This window comes from Lissotriton helveticus, chromosome 1_1 (genome assembly GCF_964261635.1).
Source record: "Lissotriton helveticus chromosome 1_1, aLisHel1.1, whole genome shotgun sequence".
In the NCBI taxonomy this organism is placed as follows: Eukaryota; Metazoa; Chordata; class Amphibia; order Caudata; family Salamandridae; genus Lissotriton; species Lissotriton helveticus.
In genome coordinates, this window is record NC_136057.1 from 899,300,852 (window position 1) to 899,321,428 (window position 20,577).

General features: G+C 41.6%; 1 protein-coding gene across 2 annotated transcripts in view; it reads left to right on the forward strand.

The window, feature by feature from the left end:
• The first annotated feature begins 658 nt into the window (after positions 1-658).
• Positions 659-20,577, forward strand: part of NTN4 (netrin 4) — a 567,299-nt gene continuing 547,380 nt past the window's right edge. Inside the window, exon 1 of one of the 2 annotated variants that reach the window (XM_078675865.1) lies at positions 659-1,166. In XM_078675865.1, the coding sequence (XP_078531991.1) occupies positions 1,046-1,166 (121 nt within the window). In that variant the 5' untranslated portion in view covers positions 659-1,045. The remainder of the gene's footprint in view (positions 1,167-20,577) is intronic. The other variant, XM_078675873.1, reaches the window with a different exon arrangement.

Below are 20,577 nucleotides of genomic sequence, written 5' to 3' on the forward strand. Positions count from 1 at the left end.
ACGTGACATGGCATGGTAGCACACTTTCAGGAATTTCAGATAAGAACCATTATGTGGAGTTACGCAAGATTACACCTGCGTAAATAATTTTTTTCAGGATATAGTTTTTACATATAATTTTTACTTATTTATCTTCTGTGGATACACACATTAAAATTGCAGGTAAGCGGAATCATTGGGACACCTAGATCAGCTGCAGCATCATTCAGGTAATGCTTTTCTTTTCATCCTTTCTTCTTAATTCCTTAGCTAATTAAGTGATGCTAAATTGAGTCCTATTTTCTGAATCTACTTTATTCTGTTCCAAGCTCTCTTTGGGAGCTGCTTTTCTTTGTGAACCTGCTCTGCCTTGTAGTTTCTGTGACAGTCTGACAGGTTACTTTCTGAAGTCTTTCTCCGTCTCCTGTGCCGTTGCTGTTACTTTACCCATTCCTTGCGGTAGCCTGGTTTAAGTGGCTTTGAAAGGCTCACTGTCATGCATGCCTTCCTACCGGGTCTGTGGAATGCTGTCTCCTGCTCAGGGAGGCTGCAGTACCACAATTGTCCACTGGTGGGCCAAGAGCTCAACGACCTGCCGCCGCTGGAGGTGCGCTGTCACCCAGCAGGAGGAGCAAGGGGTGGGGGATGATAAGCAGAGCGGGGGCCGAAAGTGAGAGTCAGAAATGATCAGTCAGGCAATAAAATGCGGCTTAGCAGCAGACACGCGGAGCAGCACACGGAGGCTGGTGTCCAAGGGAGCTCGGTCTAGTTCAGAGGAGCTCCTCACCCCGCGGTACATCGGATTAGAGGGATGCGTATGGGCTGAACAGACAGAACGGCCTCTGACCCCTTCCAGGCTGCAATGTTACCCAGAAGACAGGCTCTGCGGGGCTCTGCTGATATCTGCAGGTCTGCTCTCTGCAGACGCCGGCACCTGGAGGTGAGGGCGCTCAGTCTCGCATGCCTCGAGACGAGCCTTCAGTGCACTTGCAGTTAAGTGCGGAGGAGCTGGGCTACTGTTGAAGAAGATTCATCTCCGCAGACCTTTCTGTCTTCCTGGCGGCAGATGTGCAGAGGTAACCTCCTGGCCCGCGTCCCTCATTCATGCCCCTCTGCAAGGAGCGCTGCCATGGAGAACTGGGGCCTCCTCTTCTTATTTCTGGGGTGCTGCTCTTCTCTAGTTGCAGGTGGGTCCGCATTTCATCATCCTTTTGGTCGTTTCCAAGTGTCCTGCTTTTATTCTCATGCTCATCTGTTTTTGTTCATTCACTAGGAACGGGCAAATTATGGGTCGTTAAAAGTTATGATCTCTTTTTATTCTTATTTTAGTATTTGTATTCCACTGTCCTATTTCTTGTAAAATTTAATAAAAATCTCTTAAACAAAAAAAAAAGTGATGATCTCAGAAACAGTGTGTTCAGGCCAAGGAGGCCGATCCTAGCACCCTGGGACCAGGGGTTCGCTGTTTAGAGAGGGAAAGTGCCTCGCCTTACACATAACAGATGAAGCAACTGTCTCTCATTCCTGATATTTTCCTGGCTGTTAAAAGGGACTAGTTACTATCACGTGATTCTATTCTATTCTATTCTATTCTATTCTATTCTATTCTATTCTATTCTATTCTATTCTATTCCCCTCTGCCCTCGGCTCGCCCTCCCTATCTACTCCGTCCTCTATCCCTCGCTCTAAGCCGCGTTGCTTGCGTGCTGGGCGTGGGTGAGTGAACCTCGCAGCGGGCATGAGTGTTTGCATCTTTTATCGCGCTCACTTGCCTCAGGTCATAGTCTCTGCACGTGTGAGCGCCTCCCGCCGTAAGCCCGTTGACCGCCTCCCAGCACATGACATGCACTTAGCTCACGAGCTCATGCCTCCGACTCCTCGCAAGCACGCCACAGGGACAGATTGGAATATAATATTGCTTTCCGTAATCTGTTGTGTACACACACGCTCGTCGAGTAGTATGTGACCTGCTTTCTACCTGTTGAAGCCATTAAAAGACGACTATTTGCAATGAGTGAGATTTTTTTTAAATACAACTGTTGCAGACTTCTGTGTGTACCCCGAAGCCCATCTTTTCCGGTGATGTGAAAATGAGTACCAGTGTGTACAAATTAGTATTTTTAAATATAGAAGTCCTGTTTCCGCTCAGTTCTTAATGCAGCAAGTTCCTTTCCATGTCCTGCCGCATTTTAGAAGACAGGGAGCGCAACAGGTACAAGGACACATGGTGATTAGCCCAGGATCACACACAATGTGCGCACGGCTAGTCTAGGACACGTCCTCAGGTTCCAAAACAAACACCTTCATCAATTCACATCAGGTAGAGCTCTGTAAATCTTCCGCCCGCGGCAGCAAGCTCTCTAAGAACGAAAGCACATTATCAGCCTTGAAACAATTGCTTCCTGTGAACACCGTGTACCGAGAAAAGCTGCAACACTGGCCAGAATATCTAACTCGCAGAAACCATCAGAGGGCAACATTCCGCGCTCCCTCGCTGTTTTGCTTTAGCCTCCCAACTCGTCGCATCACATGATCATTATTTCTAGGATATTATTTAATGTTCCTGGAAGTAAGATTGTGGATAAGCGGATTTGTTGCAGCGGGCCACAGCTGCTGACTGCACAGTAAACAGCAGACTTCAGCTGCTTCACAAATGGAAACAGTCCCTTCTCGATGGCCGGTCATTATTTCATTTAAAGTCTCAGTGGCGAAGTTTTTTTTTACTGACCGCGTGCCCCGGAAACCTCAGAGGGTCGTGCAGGACCCCAGCCTGCCCTTCTACCGAGTCAGAGAATGTGTCCCGGAAGCAAAACGAAGAGTTCACCCAGCTCACTATGTGCGTTTTAGGCGGCACAGGCTGGCTTGATCTGAGGGGCGGGCTGGTGGACAATAACAGTGCAAAGTTTTATAAAGTTAATCAAACTCATAGTTCAGTCATTTGGAAAATTAGGGAATCCTTATTAATTCAGACATTCCAATTGTACTTAGAACTAAAACAGAAACCAGGCCAACAGTGTTTCGCAACATCAACGTCTCTTCACCAGAGCCAATACACTATCCATTACTGGTTTACATCCGAATATGATAGCAGTAGCACTTCAAATGTTAATTCTTAGAGAACAGAAAGAAATTAGCCCAGGGGCAATCATTTCTGCCAATGAAGTTGTTAAAGATATCAAAGACTGATATGTTTTAAGGATAGATCAGTCACTCTCCTTCAGTCCACAGCGGCATGATAACCAATTCAGTTGTGCACCCAGTGACACGGGCTAGCGCTTACCACTCTGTTAATTTCTTTCTGTTAGATGAAAATGAACATATTAAGTGCTAATGCTTTCGAATTCGGATGTAAACCAGTGATCAAGGAGACCAGATCTCCGAAACGCACCAGGCTTCTATTCTCACCATATTGCTAAAATACACCACTGCTGGCAAGAAAGTTTGCTCTAGGGCTGGTGTTTCTTAAGCCCCCGGACCCAGAGGGGTTTTTATCGAAGAACCTGTGTTTGGATATATATATATATATAAGCGATTGCTTTCTGTCTACAAATCCTCAATGAGATACAGAGGCCGTGCCTCCCCGAACAACCACATGCAGTTCAACCAATCCTCCAGGCACCTCCCCCCATCCAGAGTCTCACCACGCACACCCCACGCACATGCAAAGGCAGATCAGGAAGTCGCTCCTTCTCATACATTGTTCCTAAAACATGGTGCGACCTCCCTCAACACATTAGAGCCTCCTCATCTCTTCTTGAATTCCGCAAGAAGCCTGAAGTTCAGACTCTTCACTCTTCGAGACTAGCCTCACTCACCTGCAAAGTGCCAGGATACTCTCATGGCTGATAGTGTGCTATAAAAATACCCATAACATAACGTTTTTCTGAGTGCTTTTGAGATGTAATGTACGGAGGTCCAACGATATACGCAATAGCCAATAGCATTATGTGAGAGAGCAAATGTTGCTCTGGGCAGAGCCAAAGCCCACTCTATGTATATTTTAAGTTGTTGGTAGCAAAATCAATGTTGTATTGAGCTCCACTATCAAGTCAGACCTAAAAATCACTTGTGTTGAGTAGCACCTGAGTCTTCTTCCTATGCTCTCCACATTTGGCAGGGAATTCACACATTTGGATGTAAAGTACTATGGGCATCATTACAATGCCAAATGGTCATACTGCCGCCCACCATCATGGCGGTCCGAGGACTGCCTGACAGGCAGGTGGCGGTCCACCTGCCCAATTACAATTTGACAGCTCTGGTGGTGATTGGAAAGTGGATTTTTCTACTGCGGCTTGTGCTGCGGCCCAGGTAAATGATATGACATTTAGCATCATGCCCGGTGTGCATATGAGCGTTAGGAAAAAGGCACTCTGGCTGGCATCATACACAGGCAAGGACCTCAGCGGGGCCCCGGCCCTGCTGTAGGGTGTGGAGAAATGCAGCTAAGATGAGGGAGCAGATTTCACAAAACAAGACAAGTAACATGCACCCAACATTGTCTTGGGCTTTGCTGCTGGTATTCTACACACAGGGGTATAGGGCACAATGCTCTTGTACATTCTTATCATTTAGGTCATTGGCGGTGTAGTATGTGATATCAGAGCACTGCATTGTGCAGAGTCCTCTTTATGATTCCAATCATAATTGATACATATTCCTGATTTCTAGGTATTGATTCATAATCACAATGTGCAGTCAATTGTAGTTTTTTCATGACGTGAGAGGTAATAGCCGCAGCATCGAGCGCTGTATGTCTGAATATTGAACCAGAAATGGCACATTTATAGGTTTTGTAAAGCAACCCAATATAGTGTTGTTCCAATTAAGGTTTTAATCTCTATGTTCTTTATACAATTGTTATTTTTTATTTATTTACACGTTTTGTAAAGTTTTAGCTCGTGATGCGAGTCACTAAATGGCACTATTGTGGCTTAGCAAGGTTTACTGTGGGAGTCTCAACTCCCATCTCCCCATAAGGCAATGTCTCCAAGTCTAAGGAAGCTCTGGGTGGTCTGCAAGTTGCACTGTATTGGTATTCCACATTAGGATTTCTGCTCTGTTCAGGGCCCTGCCAAGGAGTGGAGGAGGTGTACTCCTGTACTTTGAAAAAGAGGAGGGTTCTGTCCCATTGAATAGTTTTATTTTCAGCTACTTATTTATGGTTCTGTATTGCATGGATAGGACACAAGAAAGACAGTGAGCTTTTACATGAATATTAGCATAAAACAATAAGGTAAATTGACATTTGCAAAGATAGGATCATTGTATGAAAGGCATTCAGTGAGCGGGTTGACAAAAAAGCAGTTTTTCAGTCAGGAGGGTGAAGGCCTCTGTGTCCAGCCACCCAGAGGGAAGTCTAAGCGGATACCATTAATAGAAATGCAATATCAAAATCCATGAATAGGTCTGATCTGAGAACACTTCCTTGGAAAAAACCCTGCTTCTTAGGCAGGAGTGCTTGGCACAAAAGACCAATTGTAAGAAATTGGATTATTTGTTGAAGCGGGAGAGAACCCCCTTCAAGGAATAATCATAATCCTTATCAGGGTGAACTACAAAAGTCACTAAATAGCCCAGTGAGTGACCCTCCGGAAGATTGGCTCACACACAGGCTTAATTTAGAGGCAATGTGTAAAGTATTTGTGCATTTCTCAAACACTAATAAAGTCAAAACACAACGCAAGAACCCAAACCAATTTAGAAAAATAGAATACACTTAAATAATAAAATGACACGAAAATGACAAAAGTCCAGTCAGTAAAATTGGAGTTTTGTGTTTTCAAAGTTTTGGGTAAAAATAGAAGCAAAATGTGTAAAACACCAACTGCTGGTATTTGGTCACGCCAGAACAGTATCAAGTCACATGTTCAGGCGAACCACGGTGGAATACGGACCGGATAACGGACCAGGTTTAGCCTACTAGAAGTTTTACTCTCTGACTTTGATGCAAGGTCTGTAAAGCGCAACTCTGCGGGGCTCCATGTCGCTTTCTGTTGCTACACATTGGATCCAGTGAGGCTTTCACTCGGGAGCTTTGCAGCTCTGCGGGGTTCTGTGTCATTCAGCATCAGATCCAGTGATGCCTTCAGTGAGGAGTTGCTCTTCAGGCTCTGCTTTGGATCCAGTGAGACTTCAGTCAGGAGCTACGCAACTTTGCAGGGCTCTGCGTTGCTCGCCATCTGTTCTCGTAGTGCCTTCGGTTAGGAGCTGCCCGGCTTTGCGGTGATCTGCGTAACTCTATATCAGATCTGGTGAAATTTTCAATTAAAGAAGGAGAAGTGCACTCTGACTCCGGCCAAGTGTTTATGACCCTGAGGACAACACTTCGGGGTCACGACTCACTTCCACAAAGGCCAGAATTGGGGATTAAGTCAGGTTCAGTTGGGTATGGTCAACTGGAAAACGGGAAAGGCCTTTGGAAGCTTATTGTGTCCCTATAGCTCAAACAGGAGGTCACCCAACTGACCCTTGGAGCCACCTCTGAAGAGCCAGGGTTCAAGGCAACCAGATCCAGTCTTCCTTCTTCAGATTACAGCCCAGTTCTTCTGCTGAATATTTCACAGGTCCAGGAGATTTCAGAAAAGAGGGTCTTAGGGTGTCACTTTTATCCCCAGTGACAGCCTGTGGGTAGGGGATGTCCCCTTTGTCTAGCTTTCCCCCTTTCCTGGGTCTGCCTCCAATCTGTCCAGAGTACCAAAGGGCAGGCAGACCTAGGTTTGAGCTGCGTCTGGTAGTAGCAGGGCAGGCAATCCCTAGAATTCAGGAAGGGGATGAGAAAGCCCTGATGCTATAATTTGAAGTTCAGGAAGGCTTAGAACAAACCCACAGGACATCCTGCTTAGGAGAGCAACACCCTGCCCCATACCCAATGTCCTTTAGTCTCCATGTCAGGAAGGAATACGCAAAACACTACAGGAGACCCATTCACATTCATGTGACCTTGGACATTGGAAGAAAGGTACATTGGGTTTAGACAGAAAAATGCCAGATTTTTAAAAGTGACATTTTCAGAATAGTAACTTAAAATATATTTGTACTATTAAAGAGGATTTAAAATTGCAATTCATTTGAGTGGAAACAGCAGTTCTCTATCTGGTCCCAAACTGAAGTTATCACTTATAAAGAGTAATATAGTAATCTGGTGTTAGTATATGGGAGAGATAGCCTTTCAACAGTGAAAAACAACTTTGCAAGTGTTTCACTGTCAGGACATGTAAAACATGTCTTACTTATGAAATACCATACATCCTGCCCTATGAGCCTTTAGGGCCTGCCTTAGGTGTGATTTACAAGTATTAAAAACAAAGGTTTATTTTGCCAGGTCAAAATAGCAGTTTAAAACTACTACACTACAGGCTACAGTGGCACACCTGCGGCATGTTTTGCAAGCTACTGTAGTGGGTGGCACAATGTGTGCTGCAGTCCACTAGTAATTTAGATGCCTCAGGTACATGTAGAGGGACTTCCAAGTAAATTACATGTACCGATCAGGTGTAGGAAATATTTGCCCTTTAAGGGAGAAAGGTCAAGCATTTTTGCACTGGTTAGCAGGGATAAAGTGTACAGAGTCCTAATTCCAACAAAATGAGTTGAGCCAAAATAGGGGATGAAGGCAAAAGGTTTGGGGAATACCACACCAAGGATATCAGGTCTAACAGGACAAATTACAGTGCTGAGAAGATCAAAACACATGGGGGTCAGCAGGAAAAGGATTGCTATGTATGGCTTTCACTGTGAGCCATTAGCATTAATACTGTTTTTCAAATCCAGTTATTCATTGCTGTAGCATAGGAACAGTAGCAAAACGTTGCTTTGACTTCACAACTCCTGCATAGATCATGACAGCAATAGAAGATAAAATGTAGGGGACATATCTCACATAACATTAAAGATGGCTCACTGTGAATAAAGGGGATGGTTTTGACTTAGATCTCCAAGTGACTTTATTCTATTTGCCTATTTGATGTCATTCGGAACCCCTCAGAGAAAAACATCACTGTTATTCACATTTATCAATGTATAACTCTATATATGATACATTTTGTATTTTTTAAAATAGTATTTAAACAAAACATTGAGTTTTAAATATCAAAATACAGTAATATTGGGAAAAAAATATCATGTTACGAAAATATCATGATGCAGATATTATTGTCAAGAATATCAATTTTTATCCAAGTAAATAATATTGTTGTCAAGAATATCATTGTTAATATTGTTTTCAATAATATAGATGTAGAAATATATTTTTTCAATTATTGATATGGGTTTTAGTCCATATATTAGCTTTATGTGTTATAATTGTATAATTGGTAATATTTTGAAATATAATTGGTAATATAATTTTTAATTTAATTGCTAATAGTAATTCATAGTGTTATAGCGGGTTGCTAGGTGTTTAGGGGTATCGGGTGGAAAGTTAATTAAAGTATAATTGTATTGGGCAGCAGCGGTGTTTTTGGATACGGCAAAAGCATTTGAGTCGATTGAGTGGCCCTATTTGTTTAAAATTCTGGAACGGATGGGGTTCGGTCCCCTTTTTGTCAAATAGATCAAACTGTTATATAGTGGCCCGTCTGCTAGGATACATGTGAATGGCTTTATATCCAGTCCAATCCAGATTACGCGGGGTACGAGGCAGGGATGCCTGCTGTCCCCACTCTTGCTTGCTATTGCAATGGAGCCGCTGGACGCACGTATACGGCAACACCACAGGGTTTAGCGCTAGGAGCCTCCTAAATATCGCTATACGCAGATGATGTCACCCATTATATCTTGAACCTGGAGCAGAATCTAGACACAGTATTACGAGAATTCATCAAATTTGGTAGTCTGGCTGGCATATCTATAAATTGGGCTAAATCAGTTGTATTCCCCTTAACGGATAACACAGCGAAAGTGATTTCTGAGTTCCCATTACAATGGGAAGATGAGAAGGTGAAATATCTAGAAATCTGGATTAGCAGGGATGTAGAGGAAGTGTGGATTTTAAACTATGCAGTGTGGGCTAAACTTCCACTGTCATTAGCAGGAAGGATCGCATTGATAAAGATGGTTGTGCTACCTAAATTTTTATATCTATTTGTAAATCTGCTGATTATACTTACACAGCCCTTCTTCAAAATAATGCGCTCATTGATCATATCATTGGTTTGGGCGGGAGGACAGGCTCGAGTATCATGGGAGTTGTTGACTCTCCCGCTTAAGCAGGGGGGACTAGGTGCTCCTGATATGAAGCATTGTGTGCACAGGCACAATTCTTACATTATTGTGTTCACCCAACGCCGTTTCAGCCACACGTAGCCGTGGAGATAGATGCGGTGGCACCGGTTCCTCTGCAGGTGGCGGTGTATCAGACATATAGACTACCCATGGATGGCATTGACACCTCTGAAACTCTGAGATGGGCTTGGGACGGGTTGCGACGGCGGGCAGGCGCGCAGGTATTATATGCCCCCTCCAGTCCATTGGCGCAAAATCCAGTGCGGCCTAACATAAGAGACAAAATTAACAAAAAGGCTGCTCCGAAGATGAAACTTCATACTTTTGAAGATCACTACCCGGAGGGGTTGTTTAGGAAACCCCCGATGGCGGAGGAAAGACAGAGAGTGTCCTTCGGGGAGACTTTTCTTCATCATAAGTTGCGTGCCTCCCGTCGCTCATTGCATGCTGATTTCCCTGCTCAGCCGCCCCCTTTGGCAGCCCTAGAGAATTTGCTTCATACGCCATTGCCACGTAGGCTTATCACTAGGCTTTACACACTCATGGAATCTGAAGCCCCAGTGACGGAGCCAAGTGCTCAACATAAATAGAATGTAGAATTACCGGCCCCCTTGACTGAGAAACAATGGTCCTACTGTTGTACCGAACTGACTGAAATATCCCCCAATTACAGACTCTGCCTAATTCACTTTAAATTTTTGCACAGGTACTGCAGAACACCACTGAGTTTACATTGTATGGGACTTAGAGATGACGACTACTGCTGGCATTGTGGGTTGCACTCAGCCTCTTTCTTGCACATGGTGTGGGAATGTTGGTACATGTTGACTATTGGACCACAATTTTGACGTCTTTTAATCAGATCCTCCGTATAGAATTATCACCCTCTCCAATAGTGGGACTGTTAGGATATGTCAAAGATACGCATGTTAAAAAACACAAACTGCATACCCTATTGTTGCTGTTCGCCAAACGCCAAATTGCCATCCATTGGGGGAGGAAGAGGAAACCTACGATCATGGAATGGATAAGGGAGGTTACCTTTTGCCATGTCCAACTTGCTACATTCTGGGAATTAATGACGCCCACCTCCAGGCCGAGAGAGATCTGGGAACCGTTTATTGCCTGGGTTCGGGAAAGAACAACTGTATTAGCAGATGCCGGGGAGTTGGTCACTGGAGTTGTAGATATGTAAACTCCTTAATATGTGAGAGTTGATGTGTATGGGATCGGGGAAATGCGAGTAAATTAATGTGTACGGCTGTAGTATTGTACTCGTATTGGGTTTACTGATATATTTTTACATCTATGCTAGTGTCATGTACAAAGGACAAATCGCCTGGAGGGTCACCTGTTGTCATGTGTAGGAAATGCACGTTCTCCATTGTTACATAATGAAGCCAAACACTTGAGTTGGTTTGTTGTTGTTTAGGATATGTAATGTACCTATATGAAAATACCAATAAAGAAATTTAAAAAAAAGGAAAAAAAAGTATAATTGTATTGTATTGTAATTTCATTTATATAGCCCTTACTACCCCTGACAAGGTGTCAAAGGCTTTTTCGGTGAGTAGCACACTACTCCAGATCCTATAAAGGATTAGTGGTGAATTAGTATAGTGAAATATGAAAGTGATTTGAGTGATGGATATGTTCATCAGTTATTTGCATTGAGAAGGATAGTGGAGGGATAGAAGAGGGAAAACGGTTTGTATTAATATAGCGCTTGCTACCCCTGATGGGGTGTTGAAGCGCTTTTTCGGTGAGTAGCATGCTACTCCGGAGCCCATAAAGGATTAGTGGTGAATTAGTATAGTGAAATATGAAATTAATTTGAGTGTGGACATGCTAGTCTGTTATTTGGACTGAAAAGGATAGTGGAGGGAGAGACAAGAGAAGGATTTAGAAAATGCATTTTTATTTTATTTTTTGTTTGTTTTGGAGCTTATAGCAGTAGGAGGAGGTTTGGGTTGAGTAAAAGGGAGGTGGAGGGGGATGAGTAAAAGGGAGGTGGAGGGGGAAGAGTCAGATGGAGGGTTTAGGAAGGCTTGTTTTGGGGGATCGGAATGATAAAAAGAGGTATGAGATGATCCAACGAGGGGTAGAGTAGGAAAGAGGCTAGAAAGGGTTATTTTGGGAATCATATTAGTGGTATGGGGGTTGGGATGTATGAGAGAGTGGGGGTAGAGGATATATTGATAGAGTACATGGTGAGAAATCTGGTAGTGCATTGGAAAGCGTAGTAGAAAGAGATTCAAGAGGAGTCAGAGAGTTGAGGTAGAGGATATATTGAGAGCTGTTTAGGGTGAAAAATAGGGTTGTGCGTTGGATATGCTGAATTAGAAGAAAAATAATACATAAGTAAAAGTAATAAATATATAGATCTAAAAGTAATAAATATATAGATTCATAAGCACATGGAAGGTATATAGATACATAACAGAAGGTAGTACTTTAAATTAATTTGATTTATTAACTATATATATTTGTGTAGATCAATAGTGAAGTAATTGTAGATAAATAGTTATGATAAAAAGATTTACTTACTGATGCAGTCACTTATATACATGTTAAAAACATAGAATAATGTAACTATCAGTAATATGTACATTTGCTAAGCAGCTTGAATGAATAGCTATACATAATTGTTTTTAAACAATTCTAGACGTTTATACAAATCAATACACATATATAGGTACATATCTATAGTACAAATAAATGCTTATATACAGAGAGATATGCTGTATGTTTCTATCTGTTTGTGTATGGTGGTTATGTGGGGACGAGCCAATTTTTGAGTACTTTTCTGAAGATAGGTGGTTATCAATGGATCTTATGTTGGGGGGTAAAGAGTTACATAGTTTGGCTGCTTGAACAGAGAATGGTGTGCCACCACACTGTCTTTTTCTTGTATCTTGAGATTTTGGGGCGTAGTGCCACTCTAGAGCAGAGGTTCCTTTTTTGAATGTGTTTGGTGATTTCATTGCTGATGAAGAGCGGTCCCGTTCTATGTATCGCTATGTGGGGGATGCAAAGCAGCTTGAATGTGGATCTTCTGGCAACTGGTAACCAATGCAGGGCTTTCAAGGCAGGGGAGTTTTGGTCTTGCGATTTTATATGTAAGAGTAGTCCGGCAGCCGAGTTCTGAATCCGTTCATGGTCAATAAAGGTGATCCGTGGTAGAGCTATTGGCGTAATCAGGTTTGGACAAAACAAGGGAGATAGTAGCCTGGACCTTGTGTGGAAATCCCAACTGGGGAAAGATTTGTCACAGAGTTTTTATAGTAACAAAGCTTGATCTTGCTAGTTTGTTCACTTGGGCATTCATCTATAGCTTGAAGTCCATGGTCATTCTGTGGTTTCTTACTTCCTTTTATATTTCCGGCAGTGTTCCCAGATCATCAGGCCATGTGGAGAGCGGGTCATAATGTTTCCAAGTGCCACAAATGAATATTTCCATTTTGGACGCAATGAATTTGAGATGGCTTCACATCATTCATTGATTCACGGCTGTGAGACAAGTGAAAGTTGTCGAGTTTCCAGTGTCTTTTGGGCATTGCAGTTGAAGGAGTATTTGCGTGTCATCTACATAGTTATTGCATGTGAGATGAATTGATTGATCAGTGCCAGTAATGACTTCATGTAGATGTTGAAAAGAATGGGCGAGATAATAGAGCCTTGAGTGATCCCTGCTTTTTTTAAGTACGGAATGGAAGAGAAAGGTGGGATATGGTTATTATTAGCTCTGTTGCAAGGGTAGGATTCTGTCTAGTCTAGAGCAGGCCCCTCTATGCCGGCTTCGTAGAGATTGTGTACCAGAGTGTCATGGTCAACCGTGTGAAAGGCAGCCAAGAGGTCCAAGAGAAGTAGTGCAGCAACCCTGTTGCAGTCAGCTGTGTTGTTCAGGTCATCCCAGGTGCCAAGGAGGGCAGATGATGTGCCTCTTCATGGATGGAATCCTGTTTGGAAGTCTGAAAGTATGGCATTCCCTTCAGTGAAATGTGATATCTGGGCGAAAGCTTCTCTTTCTCTCAGTTTGCCCAGGAAAGGTCCATTTGAAATCGGTCTGTAGTTGTCAGGGTTCGGCAGGCCCACATTTGTTTTCTTCAGTAATGGGTGTATGTATGACTTGTTGAGATCTTCAGGAAATATTCTGGTAGTTAAGGAGTTGTTAATGATTCTTCTTTCTGGAGTGGCACTAGAAGTTGTTAGAAGAATTGTCTTGAAGGTTTGCAGTGGACATGTTATGTTATGTTATGTTATGTTATTATAATTTATTTTGCGCACAGATGCTCCAGCTAAGGAGCGTCCTGGCGCATGGAAAAGGTGGACATAACACAACGCAACAGAAAACAGAAAATACAAGACTCCATATGAAGAAATTTAGAACAAGTGGGTTTTCACGGCCCTACGGAATGCTAATAGATCCTCCAGCAGGCGGATTTCCAAAGGGAGGGAGTTCCAAAGAGCCGCAGCTCTCACACGAAAGGAGCGACCGCCCATCCGGCTAAGCCTGAAACGTGGGATAACCGCAAGAGATTGCCCAAGAGATCTAAGAGGGCGAGTCGGGACATAGGCGGATAAAAGGTTATTAAGGATCTCAGGTGCCGATCCTTTTAAGATTTTAAATGCAAGGCTGAGGGCTTTAAAGTGAATTCGGCTTTTAATTGGCAACCAATGTAGGGACCGCAAGGTATTGGAGGTGGGACAGAACCTCGGCAGACCCACCACCGCTCTCGCAGCGGCATTCTGTACTCGCTGCAAGCGAACGATCTCAGATTGGTTTACTCCCAGCAGGAGCGAGCTGGCATAGTCCAGCCGGGAGATGATCATCGCTTGTATAACCAGCTGTCTCGTCGGGGCATCAAAAAATTTGAGCACCGGCCTTAGCCCACGTAGGACACCGAAACAGCATGCCGCCACTCTCTTGGTATGGGTAGTGAAGCAAAGGGTGTGATCTAGCCACACTCCCAGGTTCCTAAGTTCCATCACTGGTGTAGGGGCCGGCCCTAGCTCCGGAGGCCACCAGACGCCACCCCAGCGGTCAGCTCCCCTCCCAACGATCATCACCTCAGTTTTTTTCGCGTTCAGCTGGAGGCAGCTGTTATTCATCCAGCTGGCCACCCCTCTCAGTCCATCTCGAAACCTGGGGGCATCCTGTTCGGCATCCCCGCTGATCGTGACCGCTAGGTCAGAAGGGCTGCCGGCAGGCCTCCTTGCTTTAACCGGGTCCTTTAAATTCATTGTGTGAAATGTGTTGGAAGGAACGGAGAGGGTGGGTTGGAGTATTCTTGGATTGTAGCTTTGAAAAAGAATTAGTGCTGATGCTTTGCCTTTTTTCTTAAAGTATGAGTCCAACATGTCTGGTTTCTCCATTTAATGATTTGCCAGTTTGTCTTTGAACTCTTGAGTAATGGGATTCACTGATTCTAGGCAATTTGGTTTATGAAATTAATTGAGAATTTTATAGAATTCTTTAATTGCATATTTAGCATTTTGAATTCTGTCTGAATAGTATTTTTTTCTTCGCTTTGATAGTTGACTTGTATAATCTGTTAATTTTCTGTAGGAGAAGTTAGTCTTGGTTGGCATTTGTTTTGAGCCGGGCACGTTTCAGCTTGCTAATTTGTTGTTTTATCTCTTTTATCTTTATTTCTACAAGGTGCATCTTTTCTTTTGTTCTGTTGCATTGTTTTTAGTGGTATCTGGATATAAAAAGCTTCCTGTAGCCACTCATATAGTTTTTGGACAGAATCTATTGTTTCTAGGTATCTACCGGATGTTTGGTGTGTTTCTAAGTGTTCCAAATTAAGTTTGTTTCATGGTCGATAGGTGGATGCTTGTAAGGTGGTTTTAGATGAATCGCTTAGTGTTTTATGTTGGAAGGCAAGCAAATGTTGGTCTGACCATGTGACCAGAATCGTCGTTTAAAAGGTAACTGGTTCTCTATTAACAGAAATGACGCCGAGGATGTGTCCAGCGATGTGAGAGGGTCTGTGGACGATCTAAAGCAGGTTCAGTGCTTCTAGACTAGTGATGATTGTTTTTGGATTGAGGATATTGGGTTTGTCAAACCAAATGCTGAGGTCACTCAGAACGCATACGTTGGAGTGTAGTGTTATAAGCTTTGAAACTGTGTCTAGAAGTGTGTCTGGGAATGTTGCCTTGCTAGGTGGAGGTCTGTAAAGGAGTAGGAAGTTACAGAGGAATATGGTGTAGAATTGCATCTGATGAAAAGGACCTAACTATTTGTTATGGAGACTTTGTGAACTTTAGTGACATGTAATGTTTATCTGATCACAACAGCTAGACCACCTCCTTTTTTGCCTCTATGATTTTCGGTGATCGATTGATAGCCTAGAGGAACAGCTTCATGCAGGATTGGAGCCATATTATCTCCCAACCATGATTCAGTTATGAATAGTATGTCTGGTTTTGCGTCAGTGAGAATGTCGTGGATGTGATGTTTGTTTTTAGAGAGTGATCGAGCATTTATTAGGAGACAATTTAGAGAATGTGCTTTGGAGATAGTGTGACTTTGTTTTGTACAGGAGTGAGCAGTATTTTGTGGGCTTGCAGCTGCTGTGTCCTTAGTGTTGGTATTAGGTATATGAAGATAAAAATCATGTAGCTTTTCTGTATCGTGTTCTTCGTCCAGCAGGCTAAGGAGGCATTTTGATGGGTCTACGTGTGTAGGTGGTGGAGATGATGTTTGAGAGTGAGTTGGTGTGCTGTATTCTTTTTATAGTGCAACCTTGTTGTGCAGTAGACATGGAGAAGCGAAGTTGTGAGGTGTGGCACATTGCTTATTTTGTTTTTCTGTTCAGGTCGAGTTATGGGTGGTGTTGCAGCACATGGGTCATGTAGTAAGATTCTAAATTGCCCAATGGATGAGAGGCAGTTAAATGAGAGTTTCTATGATACTGTATATATGTTGGGTGTGGTGAAAGAGAGAACGCTTGGTATTGGATGTTGTTCACTTGTGTATTTTCAAAGGTAGGTGTATGTTTGTAGTTGTGATGGTAAGTATTATGAGGTGTTGTGCTTGAGAGACATTGTTATGCTGGTGTGTGTGATATGTTTTTATTTATTAGGAGTAGTGAAAGGAGATGCTAATTTTATGAGATAGATTTGTTAGCTTAGTATTGTTTGTGAGTGAAAGTTGTAAGGTAAAGGTTGTGGTGATGTGTTTGTGAGTGGAGTGTATGTTGTGTGTAAGAGGGGATGAAGTAGAGTTGTGATTGTTTGTCTTAGAGTTGTTTGCTGCAAGAGGTAATATGTGTAGTGCAATGGAACATAAGTGTTTTCGTGGTTGCCTTATTGTGGTTGAAAGAAGAGGAGGGTGTTGGTTGGAGGAATGATGGAAGCCGTGTATAGGTTTGTTAGTGGCAAAAAGTGGTCTGTTAGGTATAATTAGAGTAGGGAGTGTGTGCCTGGTTGGGATATAGTTCAGTACGGAGTGGAATTGGGTTGTGTTAGTCATGAGTGATTACCAATGGATTAATACTTTATTATTAACTATTTAATTATTAATTATGTAAATTGTGTAATAATTATATTTTGTAAGTTGTATATTAGGTGCCGGCTGCTGTGTATGTAGGGGTAGGGGTATTGGGTGGGAAGGTAATTAAGTAATCATTGGCAATTAATTGAGTTGTTATGAATTATTACATTGATTATTCATTATGTAAATTGTGCAATAATTATAATTTTCAAGTTATATATTTGGTGGGGGCTGCTGGGTTTGTTAGGGTTTATGGTGGGAAGTTCATTATTGTAATAGTGAATTAACAATGAATTATTAATTCATTCATTATTATTAAACTGATTATTAATTATGTAAATTGTGTTCTACTTATTTATTTTAGTTATATGCTAATTGTGGGCTGCTACATTTGTGGTGGTACAGTGTGGGAAGTTAATTAAGTATTACATAAAATACAAAATTGATAATTTATTATTAAATTGTGTAATAATCATGTAAATTGTTTCATTGATATATATATATCAATATATATATATATCAATGAAACAATTTATCAATGAAATTGTTTCATTGATATATATATATCAATATATATATATCAATGAAACAATTTACATGATTATTACACAATTTAATAATAAATGATCAATTTTGTATTTTATGTAATACTTAATTAACTTCCCACACTGTACCACCACAAATGTAGCAGCCCACAATTAGCATATAACTAAAATAAATAAGTAGTTCAAATAACTTTATTCGATTGTAGACGTTACAATCATAAAAGTACATAACATCAACAGACAATTAAAAACAATCCAAAGATTCATTTGACAAGTGAGAGATCCAGTGCACGATATAAAAAAGTAGAGAGCAGCGGGCAACATGAACATGTACATTATAAAAATTACATTAAAAACATAAATAATTTCATTATAATTTCATTGTAAAATTTAAAAGTGCCGAAGGCGTCTTAGCAACATAATTATCCATCCATGCTTTTCCTAAAGGTGTGCATCCTGGCCCCATTCCTCTTCAATTTGTATATCAACGAATTGGAGGAATTTCTTTTAAAGACTGAAGCAGACTACCCTTTTGTAGAGCGCAAAGGGGTTCCAGTGCTGCTTTATGCAGATGATGCTGTACTCATCTCTAGAACAGCAAATGGCCTCCAGAAATTATTAAATTCCTTCTTTGAGTTCATGGAGTCCCGTGGCCTAAGTATTAATAACTCTAAGTCCTATGCCATGAAAATAGGTCAGGGTATACGGAAAATAAACCCTTTCTGCATAAATGGTGAGAAAATCCCTACTACTAATAGCTTTTCATACCTTGGAGTCCTCCTGGATCATAAATTATCTTGGGGTCCCGCAGTCACTAAAAAGAAGGGTGAGGCAACACGTGTTAATGCGGCCATTGTTGGCTTTGCGAAAATAAATAAGTAGAACACAATTTACATAATTAATAATCAGTTTAATAATAATGAATGAATTAATAATTCATTGTTAATTCACTATTACAATAATGAACTTCCCACCCTAAACCCTAACAAACCCAGCAGCCCCCACCAAATATATAACTTGAAAAAAAAAAAATATATATATATATATATATATATATATCAGGGGTGCTGCTCAAGCATATCCTGCCCGCTCCAGAACGAAAGTTGCGTCGTTGTGAGAGGACTCCTTGGACCAAGTCCTATATATTAAATAAAGAATTACGACGCTTGTGGGATTATAAAAGTTTCTTTATTCCGCCGCCGCCAAACGCGTTTCGACTGCCACGCAGTCTTGCTCACTGGACAAAAGGAAAAAGTGCGCGGCCATTTTTAAATAACGAAACTACACGTAATGAACTACATGTCAAATGACATGAAAGACAGACTCGTAGTTTTTGCACATAGCCACGCCAATACATTGAAAATTACTCATTTCCCTGGCAAAACAACATGGCAATTATATTTGCAATAAATACATTTCAGTGGTTCTGGCAAAAAATCATTTAAACATTATTTGGCACTTTAGAGCATTCCGTAAATCACCTATGCTCCACTCCGCATTCCACTAAAATTTGTCACCAAACTTTATCAACAAACTTTATCGACAATGCTCGGATGCACAGTCCAAGAGTAGTGCCCAAGTGGGCCCTTAAATATTATACTAATTGGCAATGGACTGCAAATAGAAAATATTCCATAGTCAAAATCAAGCTCAAGTGAGCTTACGCATCCTCCAACTAAGTCATCCTGCTCTGAACATGCCACAATCCATTAAATGCCAAAATCACTAAATCAATATATTTATTTTGCCAAAATTCATTTTCGAATACAGTTTCTATGGGAATATCATCAATGTCAATTCAGTGAATTTAGTGCATTGCATGTCTGTCCAAAACATCCTACTCGTGATTAATTAGTACTCTTACTACAGGCGGCTACCCATACATATTCACATGATTCAATTTTAAAGATGTGTGTGTAAATCTTCCTCAATATTGAGGCCCCTAGGCTGTTTTGAATCTAGCTTGATGATGTATCGAGACTCTAACCGTCTCAATTTTTTAAGGCGGTTACCGCCTCTCAAGCTCGCTGGAATGGAGTCAATCACATAATATGTAAGACCATTAGTATCTCTATTATGTGCACTCTCGAAATGTCGCGCTACAGGGTAGGATCTGTCAGAGTTTTTGATGGCTCGCAAGTGTTGCAAAATGCGTTTATGTACTTCATTTATTGTGCTGCCTACGTATCGCAAGCCACAAGGGCATTGCAACACGTAGACAGCGTACTCTGTCTTGCATGTGTATTTGCCTTTAATTTTTTCCATCCTGCTGGAAAGGCCCAGTTTGTACTTACTACAGTTTACACCATGCGTGCATGCCTTGCACCTTAGGCATTTTACAAATCTGTTTTTCTCTGTTAGCCAGTTTTTTTTCGGGCGTGGTTTCTTGAGTGTGTTGCTCACTAGGGAATCTCTGAAAGATTTAGATTTCCTGAAAGTAATTTGCGGTCTCCTGTCGACCTCCTTCCCCAGAATGGGATCATTTTTGATAATATGCCAATGTTTGTTGAGTATTCTTCTCACCTCAACATGTTGTTTACAAAAGGTCGTTATGAACCTACACTGACTCTGTTTTTGTTGGGCGGTCTTCTGGTTTGAGAATAGGATATCCACCCTTTTCTTTTTTGACGCTTTACAGATTCCCTGATCGATCCACTTCTCAGGGTACCCTCTTTCTTTAAATCTTCTTTTCAGCACCCCTAGTTCTTTTACTGTCTCTTGTGGGGTACTACAATTTTGCCTACCCCTTAGGCTCTCTCCATAGGGAATGCTACACTTCAAATTCAAGGGATGAAAGCTCTGCGCATGCAGCAATGTATTACCACTTGTGGGTTTGCGGAAAGCATGATGGTAAAAAGCAATGAACAATTTAACAATGAACTACAAAGTTGGTATGATTCATCGTTGATAAACCATGATGAATTCATGTTTCTTAAAATTGATCGACCTACCACAGCAGTATTTTATCTAATACCTAAGGTGCATAAGGACATTGCTGATCCCCCTGGCCGCCCAATAATATCTGCTATTGGCAGTGCTTTGGAAAACACTTCAAACTTTGTAGATTCTTTCCTCAATCCACTCACTAAGGCACTTCCATCATTCATACTTGATACCGGGGATTTCCTTAAGAGGATTTACGATATACCTTGGGAAGATGACTATCTATTGGTTACAATAGATGTTGCCACATTATACACCAGTATAAGGCATTCTGACGGCTTACGTGCAGTAAAACACTTTTTGGGTACAAAATCTATCACTCTGTGGTCACATACTCAAATGATTTTACGTATGGTGGAAAAATGTTTGACAAGTAATTTT